The 27765-nt window shown below is 33.1% G+C and overlaps 5 protein-coding genes across 6 annotated transcripts; 3 read left to right on the plus strand and 2 right to left on the minus strand.

The window, feature by feature from the left end:
• Window positions 1-300: 300 nt before the first annotated feature.
• Window positions 301-726, minus strand: LOC125822059 (uncharacterized). Its single transcript, XM_049501431.1, has one exon. The coding sequence runs from the start codon at window positions 724-726 to the stop codon at window positions 301-303; it is 426 nt and encodes a 141-aa protein (XP_049357388.1).
• Window positions 727-5729: 5003 nt separating this feature from the next.
• On the plus strand, window positions 5730-9788 carry LOC125822556 (uncharacterized). The gene is made up of 4 exons (XM_049501968.1): window positions 5730-5998; window positions 6480-6880; window positions 8327-8369; window positions 8963-9788. Exons 1-4 carry the CDS (start codon window positions 5875-5877, stop codon window positions 9415-9417), a joined length of 1023 nt encoding a protein of 340 aa, XP_049357925.1. The 5' UTR covers window positions 5730-5874; the 3' UTR covers window positions 9418-9788.
• Window positions 9789-10076: 288 nt separating this feature from the next.
• On the minus strand, window positions 10077-14507 carry LOC125822339 (ATP-dependent Clp protease proteolytic subunit 3, chloroplastic). Its single transcript, XM_049501732.1, has 5 exons — window positions 14202-14507; window positions 13493-13607; window positions 13001-13176; window positions 10641-10736; window positions 10077-10535 (listed from the first exon to the last, which is right to left on the minus strand). The coding sequence occupies exons 1-5, from the start codon at window positions 14490-14492 to the stop codon at window positions 10269-10271; spliced, it is 945 nt and encodes a 314-aa protein (XP_049357689.1). The 5' UTR covers window positions 14493-14507; the 3' UTR covers window positions 10077-10268.
• Window positions 14508-15194: 687 nt separating this feature from the next.
• On the plus strand, window positions 15195-22062 carry LOC125822526 (uncharacterized). 2 transcript variants are annotated; one of them, XM_049501933.1, is made up of 12 exons: window positions 15195-15406; window positions 15493-15555; window positions 16308-16442; window positions 16982-17084; window positions 17710-17780; window positions 17868-17972; window positions 18344-18377; window positions 18767-18867; window positions 19909-19968; window positions 20028-20231; window positions 20816-20933; window positions 21781-22062. In XM_049501933.1, exons 1-11 carry the CDS (start codon window positions 15290-15292, stop codon window positions 20903-20905), a joined length of 1083 nt encoding a protein of 360 aa, XP_049357890.1. In that variant the 5' UTR covers window positions 15195-15289; the 3' UTR covers window positions 20906-20933; window positions 21781-22062. The 2 variants fall into 2 exon arrangements, with proteins under 2 accessions (XP_049357890.1, XP_049357891.1); XM_049501934.1 differs by having other exon boundaries at window positions 21784-21795.
• A 2359-nt stretch (window positions 22063-24421) lies between these two features.
• On the plus strand, window positions 24422-25114 carry LOC125822293 (heavy metal-associated isoprenylated plant protein 21-like). Its single transcript, XM_049501681.1, has 3 exons — window positions 24422-24552; window positions 24648-24723; window positions 24812-25114. Exons 1-3 carry the CDS (start codon window positions 24475-24477, stop codon window positions 25102-25104), a joined length of 447 nt encoding a protein of 148 aa, XP_049357638.1. The 5' UTR covers window positions 24422-24474; the 3' UTR covers window positions 25105-25114.
• Window positions 25115-27765: the final 2651 nt, after the last annotated feature.

Genomic DNA, 27765 nt, shown 5'->3' on the forward strand with positions numbered 1-27765 from the left:
ATTCTTTTTTTAATGCTGGGAGGGTAGAGACCTTGCATGAAAATGACGTTATCTTTTTCTTAGCTTGTTCCTTCCAAAGTTTGATTATTTTAGCACATCAAGTAAAAACATTAAATGCGTAAGCTTGAATAGGAAATTAAAGCATATTAAGGTGCAAGTTGCAACCCTAATAATTTACATGTTCTTATCTTGAAGACTTGAACTATATATATTCAAATAAATCTAAAATACATACATATAATAAAATTACACAGATTCAGAATCCGGAATTCGTCTCTATTTAGCTAGAGCTAGACTAAGTTAATTAGGTTGAAGAATAAACTTGGCCATTTGGATGACTTGGTGGACCAAAAAGTAAGATGAAAGGGAGAGACTGAAACAAATCAGCGCTAACATCCCCAGAGCCAAAGCTGGCCTAGTTTCCATCAAGTACATCTGTAACAATCCTATAGCTTCACAAACATCCTCGTTGTAATGTGAAAAGTACTTCTTCTCCCATCCCATCCAATTTGAAGGTGGTCCTGATTTTTCAGTTTCTAACAATTTCATATCTTTAATACGCATTCTCAAAACAATCATATTCTCATCCACCATATTCTTGTTTCTTCCACCACGATCAAATCTTGCATTAATCACCACTCGCTTTGTAAATTTCATGCCTACTGAAGGAGTTGTCTCCAAAGACTTACTAGAATTTAGAAGATTAGAACATGAAGATGAAGTCATTGTGTATTTATATTGAGATTGAGGCGTAGTTATTATGATCGACATGAGATCATATATTAGATAGATAGATTTTGGTGTATTACAATATGGTGGATTTGTGAACCATATTTATAATGGGGTTGGGGGGTGAGGAAGAAGTTGTTGTGTTTACGCAGGGAAATTACTTTGTCTTAGAAGTGAAGGGTCCTTAATAGAGTCGGCCCAACGTGTGGGACTATACGCGTAGCCGCAAGAAAGGGACGGGCACTGTACAGCACAGTAACTTGATTGATAATTAATTAAGGGAGAATTAAATTAGATTTGTCCAAAATCTGTCTTCTAATTCAAGGGAGGGAGGGATGATTTGTTTGTCTTCTAATTGCTGTGGTTTAATTAATATGAAACTCGTTACTTTCTCTGTTTCAATTTATTTGTCCTATTTTAACTTGATACATAAATTAAAGAAAATAGAATTATTTTTTTTGAATTTTGTGATATTAAACATGTCACATATTTAAAAGTTTTGGAATGAAAGATTGTTAAAGCAAGAAAAAGACTTTTTTCTTTTCTTAATCAGACTAAAAAGTAAAGTAGAAAAAACAAATTGAAATGGAGAAAAAAATGTCATTTTTATCTGGTAAGTTACTTAAATATTAATTAAATTAAGATTATGTAATACTTTTTGATTGTTACGGAATAGTGATTTGATTGGTTGTACATGCAAGATAAAGTGATGAAGAATTCCGTCATTAGACCTTTGATAATTTAAGCCCAAATCTTACAACGGCTGAATATAATAACGTGCTGAATATGGCATTAGTGGGTTTACCTTGAAAAAAAATAATCTAATTTCGTTAAAAGTAAAATCGAAGTTAGTGTTTATTGGGTTGGAAGAAATAATTAAACTAGACAAACTTTCCTATTCATAGTCATTATCATTTTCTTGGTCATACCTAGCTCCCTAGTAAAATTTTAATAGAAGAACTTTCTACTTCTAGATTTTAGAAATTTACGTATTAAAAATGCACATTTTTAAATGCTTATAATGATCAATAACTCGCTGAAATACATGTTATGCACTTAATATACGAGATTGAATTTTTATTTTCACTAGCTAATTTTATCGAATTCATTTTGTTGAACATATTTTAATTTTTAAAAGTCAAAATCATTTTCTCATATTTCATTATTTTAAAATACATAGAGATTAATATTTTCATTTTAATTGAAAAATTAAGAACATGAGTTTTATTCACGATCATGTAAAAAAAATACCATCACGTTTTGATGTTTTATAAAAATATAGTACATAACTTAAGGCGAAATAAATAGTGATATTTTATTTTGACACTCAAATTTTGTGATGGACAATAATACAGGTTGAATGCGACTCTACCGATTAAACTTGATTTGTCCAAAATCTGTCTTCTAATTCAAGGGAGGGATGATTCGTTTGTCTTCTAATTGGTGTGATTTAATAAATATGAAACTCGTTATTTCTCTGTTTCAATTTATTTGTTTTATTAATTAAATTAAGATTATGTAATACTTTTTTATTGTTACGGAATAATGATTTGATTGGTTGTACATGCAAGGTCAAGTTGATGAAGAATTCCGTCATTAGACCTTTGATAATTTAAGCCCAAATCTTACAACGGCTGAACATAATAACGTGCTGAATATGGCATTAGTGGGTTTACCTTGAAAAAAAATGTACTAATTTTGTCAAAAGTATAATCGAAGTTAGTGTTTATTGGGTTTGAAGAAATAATTTAAACTAGACAAACTAATTTCCTATTCATAGTCATTATCATTTTCTTGGTCATACCTAGCTCCCTAGTAAAAATTTACTAGAAGAACTTTCTGCCTCTAGATTTTAGAAATTTACATATTAAAAACACATATTTTTATGCTTACAATGATCAATAACTTGCTGAAATACATGTTATGAGCTTAATATACGATATTGAATTTTTATTTTCACTAGCTAATTTTATTGAATTCGTTTTGTTGAACTTATTTTAATTTTCAAAAGTCAAGTTATTTTCTCCTATTTCATTATTTTTTAATACATAGAGATCAATATTTTCATTTTACTTGAAAAACTAAGAACATGAATTTTATGTAAAAAATACTATCACGATACTTATAAAAATATAGTATATAACTTAAGGAGAAATAAATAATAATATTCTATTCTAACATTCAAATTTGATGATGAGCAATAATACAGGTCGAATGCGACACTACCGATAGATGAGGGTAGCGGGTAGCCGCAATATAAATAGATGTTCACTAGTACAACTATGTAATCAAGTACTTATGTTACATGACTTGTGAACAAATTGCTAATTTGTGATTTTTCTGGTCTAATATTAAGAACAAAAACCCCACGAGAATAATGAGGGGCCACTAAACTATGCATGTTTTCTGAAATTTTAAAGTGCTTAATAACAATTTCGACCTTATTATATGTATGTAATGACCGTATATAAAAGTGACATCCACATTTAATTAAATTGGCGACAAAATCATCGTCGAACAATGGCCTTCCCCTTTCTTTTAACGAACCATATATAGTACAAAAATAGTGAGGATTTTCGATTGATGGAATTGGCATAGCTAATAGTTAAGATTCATGAACTAATTAAAGACATTGAGAAAATATTTTTCACAAGGATGATACCTTATTGCTAATCCCCCACCCCCTCCACTAGTGGCATAGTTAGAAGATTAACTAATTAGGGTTCGACTTAACTTAATTATTTTAGTCCAAACTCTACTTTTATATTAAGAAAAATCATTTATATAAATAGAAAAAATAAATTAAGAACTCAATTATTATCCCGAAATTTATAACCCATATAAATATTCATGTTCTAAGACTTTTAACTATACATTTGTCTCTACACATACACAAAATATATCGTCCAAATAATTAAGTGTTGGCTTAACTCGTTGAAATAAGTAGAAGGGACAAATTTTAATTACTCCATATTACATTTATATATATGAGATTCATTTTGCAAATACAAAATACAATTACCAAATCTACACTATTTCCATAAAATAAGTACTATTAAATCCTAGTTAGCTGATTAATTGCTAAAACACATCAACTAAGACACTTGTCAAGTGGACGAAATGAGAAAAAATCATGGCCGTTGAAGCTGGAACACTGATGATTAGAAGGATTAACATACCTAGAGACAAACTAGGTCTTGTACTTAACAATTGCATTTGTAAATACCCTACTAAATTACAAATTAACTCATCATAATTAGCATAATACTGTTTCTCCCATTCCATCCATTCTGCTGGTGGCTCATAATTTCTTTCAATTACCTTCATTTCATGAACTCTCTTCCTTAATATAATCATACTTTCATCCACTAATCTCCCTCTATAATCCCAATCACAAGAATCATTCCGATGAGCAGAAATTTTACCCTTTGATCTTCTCAGGGGAATAAGCAATTTCTTGGGATTGGAGAAAGAAAAATTAGATGGAATTAAGAGCACTTTTTCCATGGCTGAACTAATGAAGAGTGATTAGGAAAGATCAAATATATAATCAAAGGCTAATTAAGAGTGATGAATGAATATGTGTATATTGATTTGATTTGATTTGGCTTATTTATAAGGTGAAGGGAGTTTCAAGATTTATGATTTTAAAAAGTAAAAAAGAAAGTACCTGCCACATGCATGACACCTTTTTTTAGATCCCTATACAAGGTTGGTTTTAATAACGTTCCAAACCGACCTAGTGGATATTTTAAGCAGTGGTCGGTGAATCAGTTACACTATATACTTGGCCATTCCATAATATATTCAGTGTAATTTTATAAGTGTTATTTGGATAATATGGGTAGATTTTTGATAGACTTCAACAAAATCAATTATGAAAAGGAAATATAATAATAATGAAGAAGTTCTATTAAAAATAATAGAGAAAAGAATCGTAGAAAGAAAAATATTATAATAGTAGAAACAAAGAAAATAACAATTAATAATAAAATTGAAAATAATAAGAGTCAACCCAAGATGAGTTGGGGGAAAATTATAAGTAACATTATTTTGGTTAGTTGTAACTTGTACCAATAGTTTATGGAAACTTCAGGTGTACCAACTTGTCAACTTTATGTAGACAATAATGTCAGATAGTCATGTGTAACGTTCAATTATAATGTTAGTATGCTTTGTGTAGTGTGTTTTCCATTTTGATTTGGTGTTTTAATATAAGTAGCAATTTTACCCAAAACAAGTCCACAAGGGTAAGTGAAATTGCCATAAAATTCCAAGAAAGAGACTAATATCTTGTTGGACTAAAGTGAACTTAGAGAGAAGTACGAGAACCAATAAAGGATATGGTAGATTGATGAAATCGCCTCATTTTTAAGAGTTAAGTGTCAAAAACACATCTAAATTATCTATTTTTTTTAGTTTCATATACAAACTATTAAGAGTATGAATTTCATACTTAAACTATCACTTATTAGTTTGAGAAACACACATCAGTGATTTTTCCTTGAACTCTTTTGTATAGTTTGTGTTCAATTGATAATTAGGATTGAATATGTTATAAGAGATTGGTCTAAATTATCATCTTGCATTAGTTGTTTGTTGTGGTAATGAATGAGTTCTAACTTGGAAGTCGAAGACAAATCATTTATTTAGTCTTAAAAGTTATCCATGATTTAAGAGAATGCGTAATTAAAAATGAATACAAGAAAGGAAGGTAATTTTTTTTTCTAGAGGAGCAGGTTGGTTGTTGTCCCCAATAAAGACATTTTATTAGTTAAATCGATAATTAAATCGTCCATTGATTAATTAATAATAAATATTTTATTAATTTAATTATCAATATAACATATTTACGAATCAAATAGAAGAATTCCCGATATGCCTGTAATTAAAATTTATATTTCTTAATACGAATTCTATCGTAATAAATAATACTATGATTTAATCGTGCAACGTACGTCGAATAGATTAATTAATCATTAATCAATAAATATTACACTTTGACAGCATGTAACATGTTGCAGTTAGAAGCTTAGAGCCCTAATTTTGTTCATAGAGAATTAGGGGAATTAAAAACACAATTTGGCGACCCACCGTTGCTCGTTTTCTTCTCCGACCGTCGTGTCGGCCAAGAGGCTACTGAGAATGGCAAACATAAACAACAAAGATGAACCAAGTACAGCGCCACAGCCAGATCGGTGGTACAATTTGAGTCTAGGTTCTTCCTTTAAAGATCACCAACCTTCTTCAAAGTTCTGTACTTTACGATGTATGTTCTCCACATCTCTCTCTTTTGCTTCTTTTAGATCATAGTTTTTTTGTCTTCTATCTTGATACGAGGAGCGAACTTTTCTTTTTCTCTGTTTTTTAATGTGTAGTTTTTGAAATTGGGTATGGAAGGTTTAATTTTATTTCAATTGGGTTGAATTTATTTTGCGATTATGCTGTTTCTCGTGGAAGACAAGTTAAGAACAAATTTCCAGATGCAAGTTAGGTGCAGTGACGTTTATGTGTTTATAAAATCTAAAGATACATATTTATGCTAAGCCAGAAATGGAGAAAATGTTTAGTTAGTTGTGTTTTATTTGGCCATACTGACATTAACTGAAAATATTATGAATGGGCGAAAGGATGAGATTTGCACAGCTTTCCCCTCACATCTTTTTTTGGGTGCTATCCTGATGTTATTGTTGTTTGAATAGTTAGATTTTATCTTTCTGGTAAAATGGCAATTGTTTTCATTTCTCCAGATGAATTTAAACCTGCTTCAATTGATAAGAACCAACCTGGAAAACTACACAAGACCAAGGACAATAAGATTTCTGTTGAATTTCAAAATAACCAGCCTGGTAAACCTAAGGTATCCTTTGATGGAAGTAGTGAGGATTACAAGGAAAATGATGCTGTTCTTTTCTTTGATGGTGAGTCATTTCGGTTGGAGCGGTTGCATAGGGCAGTTAAGCGGTTGAGGTATAATCGACTCCCCGGAGAATCCGCTGCGGCAGTAGCAGCTGCACCCGCACCTGGTCCTTCTCGTTCTCCTGCTCCTTCTCCAATTGGAATGCCTGTAGAGACGCGTTCACCACCAGTTGTCAAAGGGTCTAAATTTCAGTCACTTAATAAGCCTGCAGTTCCTGCACCTGCTGTGCCAGTGAGTTCTTTGCAAACCTACTTTCGCTTTCTTCTAGCTTATTTAGCGCAATATGATATTTTGAAATTTTCCTGTGCACGACTGTATGCTTACAATTTGAAGAAATAGCATTCCTATTCTCCGGTGAAAGATTTCAAGGAAGCTAGATGACTTGCCAAGCTAATTGGGATTGCCAAGATTATAAAGTACTGATAATAACACCTACTTAGGTGATTAGGTGTCATGGAACATATCTTTTGACTAGTTCATCGAGAAGAAATGGAATAAGCTTAATTTGCATTTATATCTATAGTCCACTTAATAGGTTGTTCCAGATAGAACCGTATTAGGGATGCTTCAATATTTGGGTGATATACAGAAGTCTATACCAATTGGGGCATAACTAACCGTGGCATTCGACAGTGATTCCATTTTATATTACCTTGGTAAACCTCATCCCAATCAGTAGATCTGCATTTTAATTTCTAATTATTCAATATTGACATTGTCTGCGGCTTCCTTTTCCTGTCTCGTCGAATCAGCACATGTCATTTCATCACCTGCTTTGCAACTCTCAGTTTTCAATGATATATTCTTCTCTGTATGAAGACCCAACAAGTAATCTTGCTCAATAATATATCAAATTTGAATGGAAGATTTTTTGTTGCATTGTAGTTCGTATCTTAACAAGGAGTTTCCGTAGTTTTAAAATGCTAAACTGAGCCAGATGGAATGAAAGCACACTTTACCTTTGTTTGCACCGTTGCTTGTTATGCATAGCAGAAGAAATGACACAGGGCTATGTATATATGTCTGCATGAGTGGGTGTGTGGTTGTAGTTATGCATTTTGGTTGAGAATTAGATGCTTGGTCCTTGGTGCGCTGTTCCTATTGACACATCTAGTACTTTGCAAAGTCATTATCGCTGCACAAATTGTTATCCTATCTCCACCCATTCTTCTTGTTTCAACTTAACAAACAGAAAAATGTGGGGTCTGGAGTCAATGGGTGCATTGCCTATTGCCCAACAACTGTATTGCCATTGACTTAAAAGTGCAGTCTTGGCGCATGAAGTGACAGGTTTTTCTTGTTTAAGTCATACTTGAATTTGTGTAACTTACTTCTTGAGATTATATTTAGATGATTGTATTGCCAGAAATGCTAGTATTACTGTATGTCATTCATTTGGTAATTGGCCAGCTATTGTGAATTTTACAGGCTACAAATGTCTTAATAAAATTCAGGTCCGAATTAAGTCTTTCACTCCTTTTATGTCTTCTGATGTGTCTCATCAACCTCTCATTTTTTCATATTATGTAGCTGCCTTTTATATTTCATCTTTCAGCGTTTGTTTTTCCTTTTGCCTTTAATGAAAAGGGGAAAAATTATTAGTTTGACTGTTTCCATATTCTCTGTAGTTTTGACTATTACATCAATATCTCAAAATTCTGTTTAATGTTCATTCAGGTTGAGGTGGAAAGGATTGAAGTTGGTGACTTTAGAAGTTCAGGTATGTTTTCTCAAAGTGAGCTCTGTATGATAGTGTTAGGGTGAAAAAAAAGTAAGGGGCTTTTGCCTTATGTTCGGTTGAATCTCCAATGAAGGAGTCTAAGTTGCTATTAGACACGGATTGAAACTGCAGGGGGGCCGGGATAAGAATGAGATGAAATGTGTTTAAAAGATCACTCAGATCCCCGGAATTATTTTTAATCTTAACACCAACCAAACTGCATATATGGCCTCAACTTGGAATTGAATTGCAGTTGTCAATACATTTATTAGGATAGAACCTAATGACTCAATGACCTAGCTTGACCAAAAGATACCTTTGAAACTTGAGCTGTCTGGAGTCTATTTTCTACCATTCGAATCTCTCAATTTAGGATAGGCTAAGTTATATCATATCATCCCTGAGACCGTGACATAATATTTTGATTTGATGTTTTCTTCCTTTTCTAATCAGTAGTTTGATTGAATCATGCTGCACACATCTCGTCTGTTTTACCTAGGAGCTCCTTTTCAAAGGAACCCTGAAGTTTCTGATTCCATATCCGCGATTCATGCCTTTTACTGTAGTGGCTGACTCTGTCTTCTCTCTTCTAGATTCAAGACCCAAAAATGAGAAGATTTCTGAGTATCCATCTTCACATGCAAATCATTCAACTGCATCACCAGACATGAAGTATGATGACCTGGATGAACAATTAGATATACTGAATGATGATGAAGATGATACTACCGCAGCCAATGGTGGGAATATTACTGTTGAAGAATTCAAAACTGGCATTGATATTAATATCCCACACCAAAATGATACAGATGATGAGATAGCTGATGTGGATGTAAGTGATGATGATGAGGACAAGGGCCGCAATGCTGCAGAAGAACTTAGAGCTCAGGTAAATGCAGAGGGAAAAGAGAATCATACTTCGAGTTCTAGCAGTAGCAGCAGCAGTGACAGTAGTGGAAGTGGGAGTGGGAGCGGGAGTGGAAGTGGAAGTGATAGTGCAAGCAGCAGCAGTGACAATGAAAGCAGTGACACGGTCAACTCTATCTGAGAACTCAAAAGTATTTTGGGGGTGAATGTCTCAAGTTTGAAATAATTCAAAGAGAAGCCACTACATTGCTTTTAGGTTCTATTGATCGACAATGCAGTCGAGGATCAGGCCAAATCTCTATTGGCATGTCCTCTTATTTTGCTTTTCTTCTTGCAGTATAACTTTCTCCTTCCTGCTATTCTCCTTCTATTTATCTCTTTTTTAAACTTTTTATGTAAGAGATGCAGAAAAGTGAAGAAGTTTGTACAACAGTAAAGTTGATTACTGTATCTGTATGGTAAATGCATCAAATATTTTTCAAGTCAGACAACTTATTGTTCTCATTTACCGGTTGTTGGAGAAGAGAAGAAATGTGGAAGAAACCTTCATTTTCGTTGGTTTATGGTACAAAGAATTTCTTTTCAAGGAATATCAATATCGGTAAGGAGCATGTAAAGCTCATCTAATCATTCATATAAGAACTATATGTTTGACAACAATACTAACCAATTTTTAGTTGTGTAGTTGTTACACCAATGTTTAAATTGCTACCAATTATCACTGCTTTGACATGAGTCTCGCGTAAATTGGAATGACAATTTAACATAACACAAACTAATCTGCAATTCAAGCTGTTCTCTATTAATAGACCCAAAGGATGTGATATGCAATGCAAATCCACCATTTCAAATGTTGTCTTTTTTGATAAAGGACCAGTTCAAATACTAAGAGGAGACATTGGTACAACAGAAGGCTCAACTGACGTCGACCATAATATAAAAAATACAGTAATAATCTACAATGAATCCTCAAGACGACATCTCAAATTCAGTAGGACTACATCTGTAAAAGGCCACATGTATCCCTATACATTATAGAGAACTGAGAGCTTCACCTTTCTGTTCATTGCTCTGCTCATCATTTTGGAATAACCTTTCTTCAGAAGGCCAATTGTTCTTTCTCTTCTTGGTGCCTTCGGCCTTCCACTTATACCAAACTTGTGTTTTTGGTGGAGGTGCGTCGTCGGTAATGGGTGCTACCAATCCTGGTTTGCCGTCATCTATAACAGCATCAACCAACCCGTATTCCTTAGACTCCCAAGCATTCATGAAATTATCACGATCAGTATCCACTTCAATCTAGAAAAAGGAAATGAAAGGATATAAAGAAATATCAGAGTTAACTCGGCTAACTTGTACAAACAAAATTCATTTACAGTAAGAAATGGTATCTAAAATAATCACCTTTTCTAAAGGCTGGCCTGTAACTCTTGATAGTATTTTATTAAGCTTCATCTTGTGGTATCCCATTTCTCTGATCCGTATACTCATCTCTGTTGCCTAGAATAACAAGTCATATAAACAGTATTGTGAAAAATTTAGAAAGACACACCTATGTGCTCACAACAAAGATGAAATTAAACAAAGAGTATCTTGATTAATGAGGGGAAAACAGAACAAAAAAGCAATTAAACTAGGAAAAATTCATGCTAGAACAATGGAAATTGATGTACTTGAAACACATACAGCAAACAGACATTAGACATTATCACTCAGATAGATATTGTTGCGCCAAAATGTTAGCAAACGACTGGTAAGAACTAAGCCAAATAGTAGAAGATCATGTCACTGAGTACAGTATTGAAGTAAATCGTTGTCTACGGCTTGACTCACTTGAATTTCAGAACTGTTACAATCAACTCCCTGTTGGATCAAACTCATAACTCAATATTACTGACCAGTGTGTACTTTGCCTGTCCGAAAGGAATCAAGATCGAACAACACAAACCCAACATGAAACCAAAGCATGCGCAATACTTTGGCTTGGGTCTAAGTCTAACAATACCAAATTTTCATGTACTCTCACAAACAGAAATCGAGCCTTCACATTAGATGTGGCATGATGAAAATACTTTACACGAACTGAACACAATTCACAGAAGTTCGTTAGACATACTTGACAATACTAGAACTTTTATATAAAGTAGTTAAATGAATTTCAGTAATTAGTTTTGGGGAATTGTATAAATTATTATGTGTAAAATCAGAGTCTCCTAAACTTAACACTGCCCATAAATTTTAGTGAGCAACAAGCGTGCATGAACAAGATAACTACAATCCCTAATGTAGTGATTTTCCTAGCTCAATTGACAGGCTTCCTATGACTTTATTCTCTCAAGTCTCCTATAAAGATGAGACTTGCCAAAGGAGTCCCCTCAATATCACTCAGCCAAGCTTCTGGCATCTAATTTCTGTGGATCTGAATCTAATTAATTCAATAAAATATCATTAGCTTCGCTAGCCAAAATATTATTACAGAACTCACATGAGGTTTATGCTTTGTCTTCCTTATTGAAAATATAGTCAGTGGACCCAGTAAGTCCTGAAAAACTGCTAAAGAATCTGACAGAACCAATTCAGAGTTGAGTAGAAGTTCAAGCCATCAGGTATAAATGTGACTGAACTTCTGTGATACTCATACAGTAGATGACTAGCTTGAATGTCTAAATTTAAACATGGCCAATGAAAGCTCAAACACTACGCCTGAAAACTGACTATATCATGCATGTCGTATGTGCATACACCCATTACTAGCATAAATGTAAAGCAAAAGCTTTAACCCCATTTTGAGCGGACAGCCCCCAACATTTTGACTGCGGGAGACCTGAAAGGGGAGCGAAAGAGGGGATCTCTAATATATTTTTGCATCTAGGGGAATGAGTTAGTTAGACCAATAAACTATTAACTATATGCCGAACACATTTAGGATCAATCTTGCAATCAGTCAAGTTGGTATTATTACATGTTGTTCAGACTCTACAGCAATCCATTCCAGCAACTGAAATGCTGCAGGGAGAGGCACTAGCAATTGACTGAGCATATCAAAAGTAAGACATAGCAATCTCAGACATAACTCATGGACGTCAGTGATATGACTTTTGATATGCTCCAGAAAGATAAATTGAATAGAATGAGATAATACTGACAAGTAGGTCAACTAGTGAGCAGTGAGTCTAAAAAACAAGGATGTTTCAAATTTTTATGAATTGCAGGATAGGAGGGGGAGAACAGAATGATTTTTTGGTCTCTATAGTATGAGACACAGCTTTAAAAAAGATCAGAAGAATACACCCGAAGCCCGAAGGGTAGCGGCTGCGGTTTCCCTTGTCATAAAAATAAAAAATAAAAAATCAGAAGAACATTTGTCTCCTGAAATGACCAATTTCAAATGTTGAAAATTGTTCATAAATCAGCGAATAAAAGTTCTTGCAGAATCAGGAACTCAGGATGCAGTGATGACTCAGTGTAGAAAAGAACACTGTTGTACATTAGAACCCTTCAGTCAAGAAAGTCTCCTCTATCATTAGATAGAAAATCCTGGCAAGAAAAGCCTTTGGGTGTTTTGATATTTGTGTAGCATAAGAAAATTCAAAAAGCTTCAGAAAAGCAGCTCAATTAGAGCAAACAAATAGAAGTGAATCAAAGTTGAACCATCAGAAGCCCTTGCATAACTTAGGTTTCTCTCAAAGAAGTGTCAAACAAAAGCAAAACACTACTGTAAGATATCATGAAATTGTTGAGTAAAGCAAAGTGTAAGCACATACTTTACCACCAGAAGTTCCAAGTGGTTGATGGATCATCACTTTTGCGTTTGGCATGCAGTACCTCTTTCCCTTACTGCCAGAAGCCAAGAGAAACGCACCCATGGATGCAGCCAATCCCATGCAGATAGTCGAAACATCAGCCTTGCACATTTTCATCGCATCATATATTCCCATTCCTATAAAAAATAATACATCAGTTGTGTTTATTAGCACAGTGGGCAAGAAGTGATGGAGAGTAGAAAAGTATTATAAGGTGTTATTCTCCTTCTAATCTCTATCTAAAATCATTCAGAAGCCAAAAGAGTTTTTAACAAGCAATTACTTGGCACGTTGTTCATATTTAATAAACAAAAAAAGGGAGAAAATTCACCGTTCAAGCTAACAACAAATTAAATCAGTTTTATGTCACCTTTACAAACACCAAGGATTTAAGTAAGCAAAGAAAAGGATAGCATCAGATGCAACCAAAGTAAATGAACCATTTAGACATACCAGCAGTTACTGAACCACCAGGTGAATTAATGATCAATCTGATGTCCTTTTTATCATCTTCTGCATCAAGAATTAATAGCTGGCTTATAATAAAATCCGCAGTAATATCATCTACCTGTTCAATACCAAATAATTCCCCAAGTATTAGAAACAACTCCACAGTTCTATGATTGAAATATAAGATAGTTTCTCTCTGCCACGTTCTAAACACAAAGTAATCAACCACATATAACATATATCATGCACTGACCATTCAATAACAAATCACGTGAAAAGAATGTTCATGCAGAACGAAACACCATCTGTTTGGCCAATCGACTAATGTGAATTAGCAATAAACACGAAAAAACCATCTAAGAAAAAAAACAAATCCTTTTGTGAGCCTGTGACACATTCTCCAAGCAATACTAATTAAATCAAGCAAGCTGCAGTAAAATTAACAAAGAATAAAAAAACTAATTCATACATGACCAATTAAATAAACCAAGTACAAATTTAAAATCTTGATTACACATAATGCCAGAATGAATTAGAAAACCCCAAAAGAACAAAAAAAATCAAATCTTTACTAGAACAGTGGCAACCTGACACTATTAAGCTAAGCAGAATGGAATACAGAACCAATAAGAAAAATAATCAGTATATGGTCAATTAAGGGTGAATTAAACAAAACCCCAAAACCCCAAATCTTAATTAAATTAGTTCGAACCTGAGAACCCAAGAAGATAATCCTTTGACGAAGAAGCATATTGGTGGTATCAAGTTCTTCAAATCTGGGCATCCAAGCAGGGGCTTTTGAGTAATTGGAAACATCCCAGTTCCTCGATAAAGTCGGCTTGGATGTAGAAAAGTTGTGGGTCGATGCTTTTACTGATAATCCTCTTCTTGGTGTGATAGTATTTGTCTGAAATTGTTTAACAAAAGTAGAATTGTAATGAAGGCATGTTGAAGGTCTTGCTGGTGCCAAAGCTGTGCTAAATGTTAGACAACTTCCCTCCATTCGTCTTCCACTCTTTGTGCTTTGCTTTGCTTCTTTCTGTGTTTCTGCTATTAGGGGTTTTTGGCTAAGAGACTCCAAAGATTGATTTTTTTTTTCCACTTCTTTTAACAGATATTACTCTAGTCATATATTTCGGATGAAAAAAACAAACTTTAGTGTCCTAGTTCTTTGAATTTACACGCAATATAACATATATTAAATCATAAATATTTATTTATTCTTGAATTTGTATTTAATCAAATATTATTTCAACATTTTAAATAAATATATATTTAATAATTAAGTTTTTTGCATTTTATACTTTTACATACCTATGTAGTAATATATTTCAAAACAAGAATGTGTGATTTCTTTTTATTTTACATACATTATATCAACTTTTTGATGTTCGTTTTATTTTTCTTTATTTATATATACGCATAGTTTATTTTGTGAAACGGTGAGAATAATAAAAAATAAAAAATAAAGATCGAAAAGATATTTCTATACATACATTTACAATTAGGTCATCAATGTGTGTTTTTTCATTATTATATATATTGAAGTGAATTTTAGCTTGTGCTATGTGATTATATTTATGGCAGATTTTCTTATCAATTAAAAATACAAATAAATTTGTTATATTGAAGTCAATAGTTTTATAAAATCTTACTTACCAAAAAAATATCAATATTTTCATATATTCAAGAATTTTACATTAGTATGCTTCATCTTCTTGAATTAATAAATACCTCATATTCTTTGGCAACAAATATTTGGAAAAAAAAAGTAGACTACTATTCCTCAAAACAAAAATTATGTTATCGTCTTCAGTTATGATTCGACGCTTTTGCAGTTTCAATGTCACCGCTTCTTCTTCTACCATCACTTCCACTACCAAGAAGAAGCGTCTTGTCTTTCTTGGTTCTCCTCAGGTTTGTTTATCTGGCACATTGCTTTCCTGATTTAAACAAAAACATGAACTTTTATCAAAATCTTGTTGTTAATTGCATATTTATAGGTATCTGCTTCAGTACTTGATACTTTATTCAATGCTTCTGCTGCCCCAGATTCACTTTTTGAGGTATGGTTACAGAAATTGCTTGTTCCACTAGTGCATAACATAAATTATTGAACATTGGAATGAAATGGGTGCAAAATGTTGTGGAATAGATATAGAGGATTTATTAAGTTGACTTCAACTAGTTTAGGATTGAGTCTTAGTGGTGCTTGTGTTATAATTCCAACTGAGGTGTATTCTTTTTTCATCTGGGCATAGACCTAATTTGTTAGATGGTTGTATACAAATGTTTGCTATGCCTATGAACAAGAATTTCTGGAAAGACTTGATTTTTAACTTTACTGTGTACTTAAGAGTTGAAAGCTGGATTTAATTACTCCACCTAATTGTTTTGTACACATTTTATTCTATGTGAACATAGGCAATTTTCATTTATACCTCTCTTTTCTTTCTCTTTTTCCTTCAAGTAATTTATATTTGTACTAATGTGACATATAAACTTGTTCTTTTAAGTTTACTGACCAGTCTGTTTCTTTTTGGCTTATTATTAAAGTTTCCACAAACTTATCTTTCTTCTTCGAGTACAACCAAGTCATCTTATTTCCTCGGGAAGTATATTAGACAAATTCATTTTTGGGCTGCGTCTACCTTTTGCATTTCTCAATCAAACGATACTTTTATTATGCTGACTACAATGTTGCTTTTTAGGGCTGCATCTACTTGTGATCAGCATAATATAAGTATCTTTTCAGTTTTGGATTGTACTTGAACATTGTGGATGGGGTGCAAAACTGAGCTACTTTAACGTTGGTTAGATCACAGCCATTGTTACACAACCACCTTCTGGAAGGGATAGAGGAAGAAAAGTAATGCCTTCACCAGTTGCACAGCATGCTCTTGACAGAGGCTTCCCTTCTGATTTGATTTTCACACCTGTAAAGGCTGGTGAGGTAACTACAGTTATTTACTATTTATGTATTTGGCATTTCTTTTTCGATATGTCACTGCTCCTCAGATGTCTTCCTGATGACAAATTGCCATGGTGCCTTTTAACTGTAATCATTTTGTATGTAGAAACTTAAGTTTTGGTTATAATTCTTTAGGACGCGAAATAAGATGCATTCTCTAGGGTTGCGAGGAAGGTGCTATGTTTCTTTTAATGACCAGTGATTTTTCCTAACAAGTTAGAAGACTATCTTTTAACAAGTTTTGGTTATAATTCTTTAGGACATGAAATCAAATACATTCTCTAGGGTAGTGAGAAAGGTAAAAAATTTGAAGGCTATGTTTCTTTTAATGACCAGTGATTTTTCCTAACAATTAAAAAATGATGCTTCAGTTATGAAATTGTGAAAACCAAGTTGCTTCCTTGGATGCATTTTTATGCTTTTGTTCCCGCTGAAAGATGTCTGATCAATCTTCAGAAGTTGTAAAATTATAGTGAATGCGTTCCGTTATACATCTTTTTAACTGTGTTATTGTAATGCAGGAAGCATTTCTTTTCAACTTTAAATCCTTGGAGCCAGAGCTTTGTGTTACTGCTGCATACGGGAATATTTTACCCACAAAGTTTCTGAATATTCCATCAAAAGGTTAGGCAATAGACTGCTAATTATTTTGCAATTCTATTTTGTAGGTTCCTAATTCTTTATTAATGTGGCATTTTTCATATTTTCAAGAGGTGGAGTTTGGGACTTGTCAGAGTTAGAACCATTTTCACTTGATTAAGAGCTCTTAATTTCTTACTTTAGCTCATGATATACTTTAGGCCAGATTATTCTCGTATTTGGCATTCCCTCTGGTTTAAGAAAACCTTTCCTCAAGAATCCTCTACAAAAGTAAGTCATCGAAATTTGTTGGTGAAAAACCTGGAATTCTAATAATTAAATTCAGTGCATTTCTTTGGTGATTCATAATGGAGAATCTCCGACAGCCGCTGGGTGTCAGTACATTTTTACATTCTTAGAGGGGAAAGTTGATGATAGGGGTAGCTTCAGTAAATTGTACACTAAGAAAGGAAGGATGTCAATGTAATTTAATTACTAAAGCTTAGCCGTCTAGAGAGATTAACTGCATATTTTGGAGCTAAAACCAAGAGGATGGCAGCGCTAATTATAAGGTTTTCACCCTTATTATGCACCTGCTTTCAAAGATTTTTTTTCCTGCTTAAGCTCAATTATCTGAATGAGCTTTAGTCTTTTTGATCCAATCAAGCAGGAACGGTTAATATACACCCAAGTTTACTGCCTCTATACCGTGGTGCAGCTCCTGTACAAAGAGCATTGCAGGTTACATTCTCTTGAAAGCTCATAGAAATTATATGAGTTACTTGTTCCATGGATATATGATTTTTGGAATTGTGTACATAATTTCAGGATGGTGTTAAAGAAACAGGGGTATCATTAGCTTACACAGTTCGTAAATTGGATGCTGGACCTGTTATTGCCTGTGAAAGAGTAACAATTGATGATCAAATAAAGGTCTTTATGATTTTCTTTCCAGAAATCTTGTTTTTGATTGGTTTTGTCATCATGGGTAGATGCTTGATTAAGTTCTGCAAGTCCATTGTGCTGGATGCAGCAAAATGCTGATTTCCAGTGCTTGCTATTACTGGAAAAAGATTCTTGTTATTATTCCATTTTTCAATTTTCGTCAAACGGATAAGGTTGGTGTATAATGGCACAGATACATGAAAATGTGTCAGTATACTCATTAGTTTTAACTTAACTACATTGTTGCTCCTCGACTTATTTGTACCCTGGGAGCTACATGTGTGTGGACTGTCCACTTCTGGGCAGCACCTTTATCTCTTGATGAAATTTCTGACTGATATTATAATATCTGTTTGCAGGCTCCAGATTTACTTGACTTACTATTTGATCTAGGTTTGTTACTCTTATTTTCTACTCCCTGCTCTTTACTAACTGCAAATCAGTGTTATAATGCTTGTCTTCCTGGATGAAATGTGTATTCTTAGTTTAAAAGGCAACCTTTTTTTCTGTCTGTGATATTGAATGCATCATTTGGCCTTTAGAATTGAAGAACAGAATGTACTTAGGTTTTATTTTGGTCACTGCAAGTTATTTGTGTAATAGTTAGAGAATCTTTGGCAGGGATTTAAGAGGTAGTATTCCAGTGTGATATTGTCAAGCTGCTATTTCGAAATTCGTCTGACCAAATTACGATAGGTGTTGTTTTCTGTGCTATGTGCAGATATTGGAATGTCGAATAGATTCCATTTTTTCAATAGCTCATGGCTTTTTGTTCCATTTAGGTTCCAAACTTCTAATTCGTGAACTTCCGTCCATATTTGATGGGTCTGCAAATGGAATAGCAGAAGAGCAAGATGACTCTAAAGCTACCCTGGCTCCCAAGGTAAAAATCACCCCCCTGCAGTTTTTCCACCGTTTGGTGCATTTCTTCCCAGTTTCAAGTGAAAATGTTAAATCAAATGGGGAGGTGGGTGCATAAAACATCGTGGCGTTTAGCACAAGTTTTCCTGCATCAGCAACATTATAAGGTCCTGAGAAGGTTAAGATATCAGCCATTTTTCTAGGATAATATGCCCCAGTATTATATACTGAGTTTAAGGGAAGGCTTAACCAGACTTGCATAACAAACATTTCAAGTTTTGTGGTTGGACATTTTATAGCCACGACAGATATGCCTGCTATCTACCTAGAAACCTCCCATAATTACTAGTACATTAAAGTTATTACTTAAAGGTGTTGGCTTCTATTTGCCTGTTATAGGTGATATGGAGAGAAGGAAACTCAAGATGTTTTGAAGAGAAATACATATCAGTCCAGTGGATTAGCTGGAGGAGTGAGCTATGTCCTAGGTCCATTTTCACTGGAGGAGTGAGCTCAAAATTGAAAAGTCTTGCATATCCTGTTTGTGAAACATAAGAAACTTAGGTTCACTTCCCCTCTCCATATTGCTGGCGTATTTGATTGCTTTTCAGCATATTTTCACATGACAAATCCTTGCTTTTATTTTTATTTTTATTAGAGAATAGTTGAATGAAGGTTAAGCATATATTATCACAGGCAGACAGTGGATCCTATTTCACAAAACATGTTTCCACCATTGCTTGCATGTTTAGTGCTCCTGACAGTAAGCCCATCCCAGTTTGAAACTTCGTGCCATGCCTCACTAGCAATGTGTAGGTAGGGTTACATGAGAACTAAATCCATCTAAAAAGTGAAATATGTATCACGGTTGGAGTGACACCAATAAGGGGTCTCACACTGTTGCACACTATAGTTATTTTTGTACAATCTTTAAACAATTATTTTTTTCAAACACCATTCAATGCATTTATGCAGATTTTGTATTTCTTCTTGGCTAATCAAAATTCCAATAGACCGTACTCTCAAATTCTGGCAATAAGACTCTGATTTTCGCTTCTTGCAGATAACTCCTGAGGAGTCATGGCTATCCTTTGATGAGGATGCCCAAGTGCTTCATAACAAGGTATTCTTCTCAATTGTCTTTCAATCTGGGCTGAGTGATCATGACACAGTAGCTTTTAGGTTCGGGCATTTGCAGGATGGCCAGGAACACGAGCTAGACTTAAGGTTATTGACCCTAGCAATGGCGAGAGCAGTATTATAGAGCTTAAAATTATCACTACTCGGATTTATGGTGGTATCAGAAGTCAAGATATAGAGGCCAATGATGTGCTTTTCACCAAAGGTTCACTGGTAATTCCTTGTGGTGGGGGCACGGCACTGGAGGTGAGAAGATTTTGTAACTTAAAATTCAAGAATATTTTGATTCAAGCTGCAAGGTCTATCAGCATTTTTAGGCCTAGATTCTATGGGATGCTCTATTTTCATATCGTCCTAAATTTGTAAAATTACACGAGATCCACAATTGATGCCAGCTTTCTATTCATGTACAATGCCCTTAAATATTCCATGCTGACTCACAATTGTACATGCATGTATCTAGAACCTCTATACACTTTAAATTTGCTGTTTCTTGGTTATCTGGTAAATGGAGGGTTGGGTATGATTTTGTTCATCTAAATTTACAGCTCTACTATGAATACGTTGGTTGTATGCATACACATTTATCTGAGTCCTTTCAAGTTTTCCTCATGTATTTGTCTTGAATCTTTTGTGAGATAGATAGATGAGGAGGGAGGGGGTTATTAGTTGTCTGCAGAGCATGGACACTTCTTTTCTGTAGATAGATCTACTTATATAGGCAGTTCTAATATTAGAGGTTGATATTCATGTTGTCTGCATCTTCTTTTTCTTGGTATGCTACACTGATTTTGAAATCTTTACAATGCTAGTTCTTTTTGGTATTTCAGGTTTTGGAAATTCAACTTCCTGGCAAGAGAGCTGTTAATGCAGCTGCATTTTGGAATGGTTTAAGAGGCCAAATGCTGAAAAAGTTGTGATCACTAAGCCAGTCAACCACACCAAAATGTAAGGCTTAATATTCTTGAAGTCCTTAATAGATTTCGGAACGGCTGCCACATGTGCATTTCTCTTGATGACCAGTTCTTTTTTTCTTTTAATGGTTCCATTGAATGCCTGAAATGACAATAATCTTGTTATGCATCCCTAGTAAATAACTCGATTATCTCTGTTCTTTTTGAAAATGTTCCTTTTCCTTTTCTTGTTCCTTAGTTTTTGGTGATTGGTTAGTGGCACTTGGTTCAAGGGGGAAATTGTTGGGTGTGCGAACAAAGTGCTACATTGGAAATTAATAAGGAAAAAAAGTTACATATGAAGTGTAGGGACATTGTGAAGACTTTTGGGAAAAACCATGCAGGTTTTGGCCCAAAATTTCCCCATATTAATAGTATATATGGGCTGGCCTAGCCCAACACTCCTCCCCACCCCCTTTTCTTTTCCCTTATCATTGCCTTCTGCAAAGACCTATAATTAAGAAAAACGAGTCATCTACCTTTCTGCGATAACTAGGAACAACTTGTTTAGAGTAATGTTTTAAGGTTGCAGATTAGCATGTGGTAAATGGAAACTTATTAGAAAATGGAATTGTTTAAGTTATTTATGTGATTGTGTGCTAGTTTAATTCAGTTGAAGTATGTTGGCAAATGCGTAAAAACACAGAATGTTAGGATGAATTGATTTGGAATGGTGACAAATACTGCTTTTGAGATACCAAAAGCCACAAACTGGTGGTATATGGAATATATGCTCCTTTGTCTTTACATGGTGTAAACTAAAGGACTTGGCAGTCAAAAGCATGTTAAAGCATTATCCATAGAGCATAATAGAAAAGTTGATGCTTTTGTTTTGATTGCAGCAGCCACTCGACAAGTTCTACCAAATGTCATTGTTCTGGAGAGTTCATTACATTATCTGATCATATGAAGCAAAGCTAAATGACTCGATGATTCTGATTCCTGTCGGGTTCTTTTCTGTTTTCGGGATTGTACTGACCTCTCTAGGAAGTGCTAAAAGAAGGCATTTGTTAGACAAGATATTCCAGCTTCAAGAAAATAACTGAATTTGCTTATATGAATTTGAACTGATATGTAACGCTCAATTTAGTGGGGAAAAAATAAAACAAATTTCCTTTGTCTTTTGTATGGCTAAAATCCCCTTCTCTATTTGTTGACTTGAGAATATTCATGTTTCAGCTTTTTAGCTAGCTACTCAGGAGCGAGCTTAAATAGACAGAGGAGATGATGAATTCATATAGTAAAGTTTATGATGAGATTTAAGTGAAATTTGTGAAACAGTGAAGCTATTTTCTTCCAGTGGCTTCACCTATTCAGAAAAATGGTTGGCCTACGAATCTGATTTCGAGCCTTGTAGTGATTGCTTTAATATACTAAGATTTTACCTTGTTTTCATTTTATCAAATTTAGTGCACAACAGATAATTTTTTCCTGTGTCTGTTGATTTACAAGTAGTGATTATCGTGAAAAAAATTAATGGGAAAATGCATAAGTACTCCTAGCCTATGCCCAAAATCCCTGGAACACATCTAACCTTTACTAAGGTCCTATTACCCCCTAACTTATTTTATATTTAATTTTCTACCCCTTTTTGGCTTACGTGGCACTATCTTGTAGGCCCAATGCGTGTTGACAATTTTTTCAAGGATAGTGTCATGTAGGCCGAAAAGGGGTAGAAAATTAATTAAAAAATAAGTTCGGGAGGTAATAGGACCTTAGTAAAAGTTAGATGTGTCTCAGAGATTTTGGGCATAGGCTGGGGGTACTTATGCATTTTCCCAAAACTAATTGTAGAAATGGCTCCCACTAGCCATTTTTCGGCAAAAATAACTACTGTCGTGGAGTTTCAAATCACCACAATAAAGTTGCTCTAGGCAGACTAGACTCCTTATTCTTGCAGATAAGTTGGAACTTGAAAGATAATTCGAATACATGTATTCTCATCAAAATACGATTCTGTCTTTATTTCTCACTTTGAACTCACTAATAAGGTTCCCATGGCCTACAGTTTGACCCCAAAACTAAAAGGACTACATAAATACGCAATTATTGAACCACTTTGGAACTCATCATATCTTATATTGAAACGGAAGTGCTAAATGACCAGAAAATTATAATATTTTTTTTTATTTTAAAACAAATTGATCTTTTTTTCATTTTTTTAGTTAAAAGGGTAAAAAAACATAGATAAAATATCATTCTGACCATATTTTCTGGCAAATTTTTTTTTTCCATATTTGAAAAGTATCATTATACCGACGGTTAAATAGTCTTTTTAGTATAATTTTTTGATAACTGTAAGTTATACTTTAATATATTTTTATTTTAACAACACTAAAAGTTGATGCACCATAATGATTTACGTTATGCCTTGAGACCTGGGATTCTTCTTTTTGATAAATAATTTGTGTTTAATTGTACTAACAAGTTTCATCTCTTTACTTGTGGGGATAAAAAAAAATATTCTATCAACCTACTTTTCTTTCCTTTGTTTTTTTTTACAACCTTTTCCAACTCAAAGGTTTTAGGTTGCCCTACATAGAAGAAAGGTCTTAAAGAATCATGGAGCAAAATTCAAGAAAATATTTCAACTCTCCATCCCAAGAAATTGAAATTATGTAGTAACTCTGTCTCAATTTGTTGATGCTTTTAATGTATACTAAAGTTTTTCACTATTTTTTTTCTAATAAGATTAAACATTACTATGTTTCATACTCTTAGGTATGATTAAATAGTACGTACATACAAAATACTAACAACAATATAATTTCAGAAGTAGGGTCTAGGATTACATACAAAATACTAGAGGAGTCCAACTATGAATGCGGTTTCGAACAAAATATAATTTGGAGGAATGATTTTTTTATTTATTGAATGGAAAGATATACGAAACTGAAATAGTCCAAAATGAAATTAAATCTTATCTTTTATGCACGAATTTAGGATCAGGGAAACATTGGAAGCCAATAATTAGGGGCATTAATTGATAAAATAAGTAAAAAGGCAAAGCCACACCCACTGAACGAAAATGAAAGGAAGACATAAAAGTACTTTACAACAATTTTCCAATTACTAACACATCACAATAAACAAATGAAGAGTTACATAAAGGATCATCATTTCTGAGCACACTTGCATCTTTTATGTACAATTTCTTTAGCAAAAAGAAAATTAAACAATATAATGTACCACCGTTAACTTTTTTTTTAATAGCGGACTTCAATTTATTTGAAACTGAATCTTAATTGTTGTTGTATAGTAAATAAAGTAATTATGAATTTGAAGTTTAATAGGATAATATGAAAAAATATTATTAAATTACATTAAATTTTATATTGTCAATATATATAACTTAAACTGTTTTTTTATAAACAGGATTAGTTCTTGCTTTAGTTGTCATTGTCCCATATCCACCTAACCAACTTGTTATAATATTCCCCCATCCCCATAAAACCCACAACACAAGTCTCTCTATTTATATATTTGCTTTCTCCCAAAGATAAGTGAAAATTCGATCAATCGAGAGAATTTATAATATGGGTGTTCTTGATTATTTATCAATTTTTTGCACCGTTACAAGTAGAAGACGACGTACCAAAAGGAGACCATTACAGGTATCTTACTATTCATTTTATAACCATTTTTTTTGTGTGTGTGTGTGTGTTATTGATGAGTTGTTTTTTTGTTTTAAAAAAAATAAAATGTTAAGACAGTGGAGATAAAAGTGAAGATGGACTGTGATGGATGTGAAAGAAGAGTCAAGAACGCAGTTAGACGCATGAAAGGTTCGGTTCTGACATAAAATTCTTTGGTTATAAATTATTTATTTAATGTGTAGGTACGTTATTTATAGGTAATTATTGTGATTTTCAGGTGTGAAAACAGTGGAAGTGATTAGAAAACAACACAGGGTGATAGTGAGTGGTTATGTTGATCCAGCGAGAGTGTTGAATAGAATAAAAAGCACTGGAAAAAGAGCAGAAATGTGGCCATATATTCCATATAATTTGGTGTCTTATCCATACGTAGCTCAAGCATATGACAAAAAGGCACCTTCTGGTTTTGTTAAAAATGTGCCACAAGCACTAATTGCACCTAATGCTACTGAAGAAAGGATTACTCATCTTTTTAGTGATGATAATCCCAATGCTTGTTCTATTATGTGATCCAACTTTCAAATTTCTTTCTTTTTCTCCAAGGTCATGTTTTTTTTTTCTTTCTTGGAGTTTAGGAATTTAGTAAAAGAATATTATTATATTATGTACTTGTCTATGTCATTGTAATTAAGAACTGGCTAAGGTAGAACTATTAGCTTGAACGATGGAATATTAAGCTTCTTTTTTTTGTGCTTTGCTTGAATTTGAAGAAGCAAATATCTATTATTGTATACCATCTTTTTGTTTCTAAAATTTGCTAAATAATAACAATAGCAACTTTATATTAGATGAACATTTTTTATTTTATACGGTTATTAAGAAATCATTAATAGATTGATCAACTTAGTTATTTTGCACTTTGTTCATATTAATTAGCTCTTGAATAAAGAAATTTTGAATCTTCAAATTTTGTTTAAACTTCCAAAGTCAATATAAATTGTAGGGGTAAAATGGGAAAAAAACAATTAATTCTATCCCGATTTAGTAAGTGATCAAATAATATGAGACAAATACTTTTAGTAAGATGTCCATCTAATATGACACGGAAGTAGTAATACTTTTAAATTTATAAGCTTTTAGAATTTTTATCGATTGAACTTATCGCCATAAATAGATAGGTAGAAGGAAAGATATATAAATTAAAATAAGAGAGATTCTTTGTAGAAGAGTGTTTCTGCGTAAAGTTGTTATATTCTCTCAAATATGCCGAATGCATATAAGCTAGAATCCTATTCTTTCCACGGATGATGGAATTTATCATTTATGTTGTTTTTTAAGTTCATAAAGATTACAATAAAGACCAGAAGAAGAAGAAGTATGCTTTGATTACCAGCAGCCCTTTTCAAATTCGACACTGCCTTTTCCACTCTGCTTATAATTATTATATTATCAGTAAATCATTGCTTTATTTTTAATTTGACAATAATCAATTAATCATTGCTTAAATTCACTTATTGCTTACAATTCTTTTTGTAGAACAAAAGCGTTACCTCGATATTGTTTCGTTTGTGATATACTCGCTATATATTTCAATTATGATGATACCCTAAACTATATAATCGTAACAAATAACAATTATGATATCCAAACTATATATATAACGATTATTTTAACTGTGGTATATATCTTTTCCTTAAAGTAATTATACTAATGGTGGTGGTGAAAATATGTTAAATATATAGGCCTATTGAATGCCAAAGAAAAAATATTACTGTGTTAAAACAGTTCAAATTTCTAAGTGCCACTTACAATTAACTTTTCGAATGGGGTTATTCCTCCCCTAACTAGATGTTTCGGGTTCAAGCTCTGGATATGATAAAATCTTTTATAGATCGTGTCTCCTCAAATGGGCCTAAGCAACGCGAATTTGAAATAGTTGGACTCAAATGCCGTTATTAAACACTGTTCAGATAAGAAATGAAAAGAAAAAAAAAAAAAGGAAAAACTTATCAAAATGGTAAACTCCTTTTGATGTATCCTGAATTTTTGGCTTTTACCATGACAAGAGTGATGAATACAATCACACTTATTAAGTATTTTACTGTGGATGTATAAAAAGTCAATTAGAACTGATGATTAAGATATGATTTATCTTATCCTAATAAATCCTGGTTAGTAGACTGTACCTGTTGCCACTATGTTGGAATATAATAAACAAGTACCAATATAATTACTCCCTCCGTTTTAAAAAGACTGACTTCCTTTATTTTTTAGTCTGTTTAAAAAAGAATTATCTTTTTCCTCTTTTGGTAACATTTTAATTTCAGCTTTCCACATGGTATGTTTAAGACCACAAGATTAAAAGACAATTTTGTACATTTGACATAACTTTAATTTAGGACCACAAGATTCAAGAGTCTTCTTTATTTCCTTACTCCGTGTCAAGTCAAACTAGATCATTTTTTGTGAAACGGAAGGAGTATCTCTTATTAACTTTTCCTCTTTCAATCTGTAGTGGGACAGTTTAAATTCCTTAATTAAAAAGTCTTCTCACCAATTTTTCTCTTTTTAAAAAGTTGAGCAGTGACAACAAATTAAAGATGGGGGTATTAATTATTATCTTAAAACGAAAAGAAAGAAAGTAAAATTTTAAAATTAGGTACTCCATCATTACATGGTCAAGTTTTCAAAAAAGCAAGTCTATAACACCGACCAATTTCATTTTATTAAAACAAAAAAGATAGGAAATTTTCCCACTAATTCTTTATTTATGAATTTTAATCCGGACAACAAAGAAAATGACAATGTTGCTTTAGAAATTGAGTGGATAAAACAAAAATTGTGAACATTTTAATGTTAATTCCGCCGTTTATATCAGTTAATGACAATTACCTTAACCATGATTTGTGTGTCTTGGAGGAAAAATTTCCCCACATTAGCCACATAAATATTTAAAAATAAGGCATTATTGAAACATAAGACCTTTATTAATCACTGATCCACAAGACTCGATCCTTCTTTTTTCAATTAAAATACAAGAAAGAAATAAAGAAAAAGCAAAGATTTTTTATCAATTTATCGAAATTTTTTTAATTAATAAAATTTGAAATGGAGTTTGAAAGACTAATCTGATTCTAATAATAAGCTACCCTATGCTCTAATCAACTAACTGTAAAGGTTTTCTTTTTCTTTCCTTTTTAGCAATATCAATCAACATGAAAGCTATGAGCA

This window comes from Solanum verrucosum, unplaced genomic scaffold, assembly GCF_900185275.1.
Source record: "Solanum verrucosum unplaced genomic scaffold, falcon-dt-bn FXZP01000103.1, whole genome shotgun sequence".
Lineage (NCBI taxonomy): Eukaryota > Viridiplantae > Streptophyta > Magnoliopsida > Solanales > Solanaceae > Solanum > Solanum verrucosum.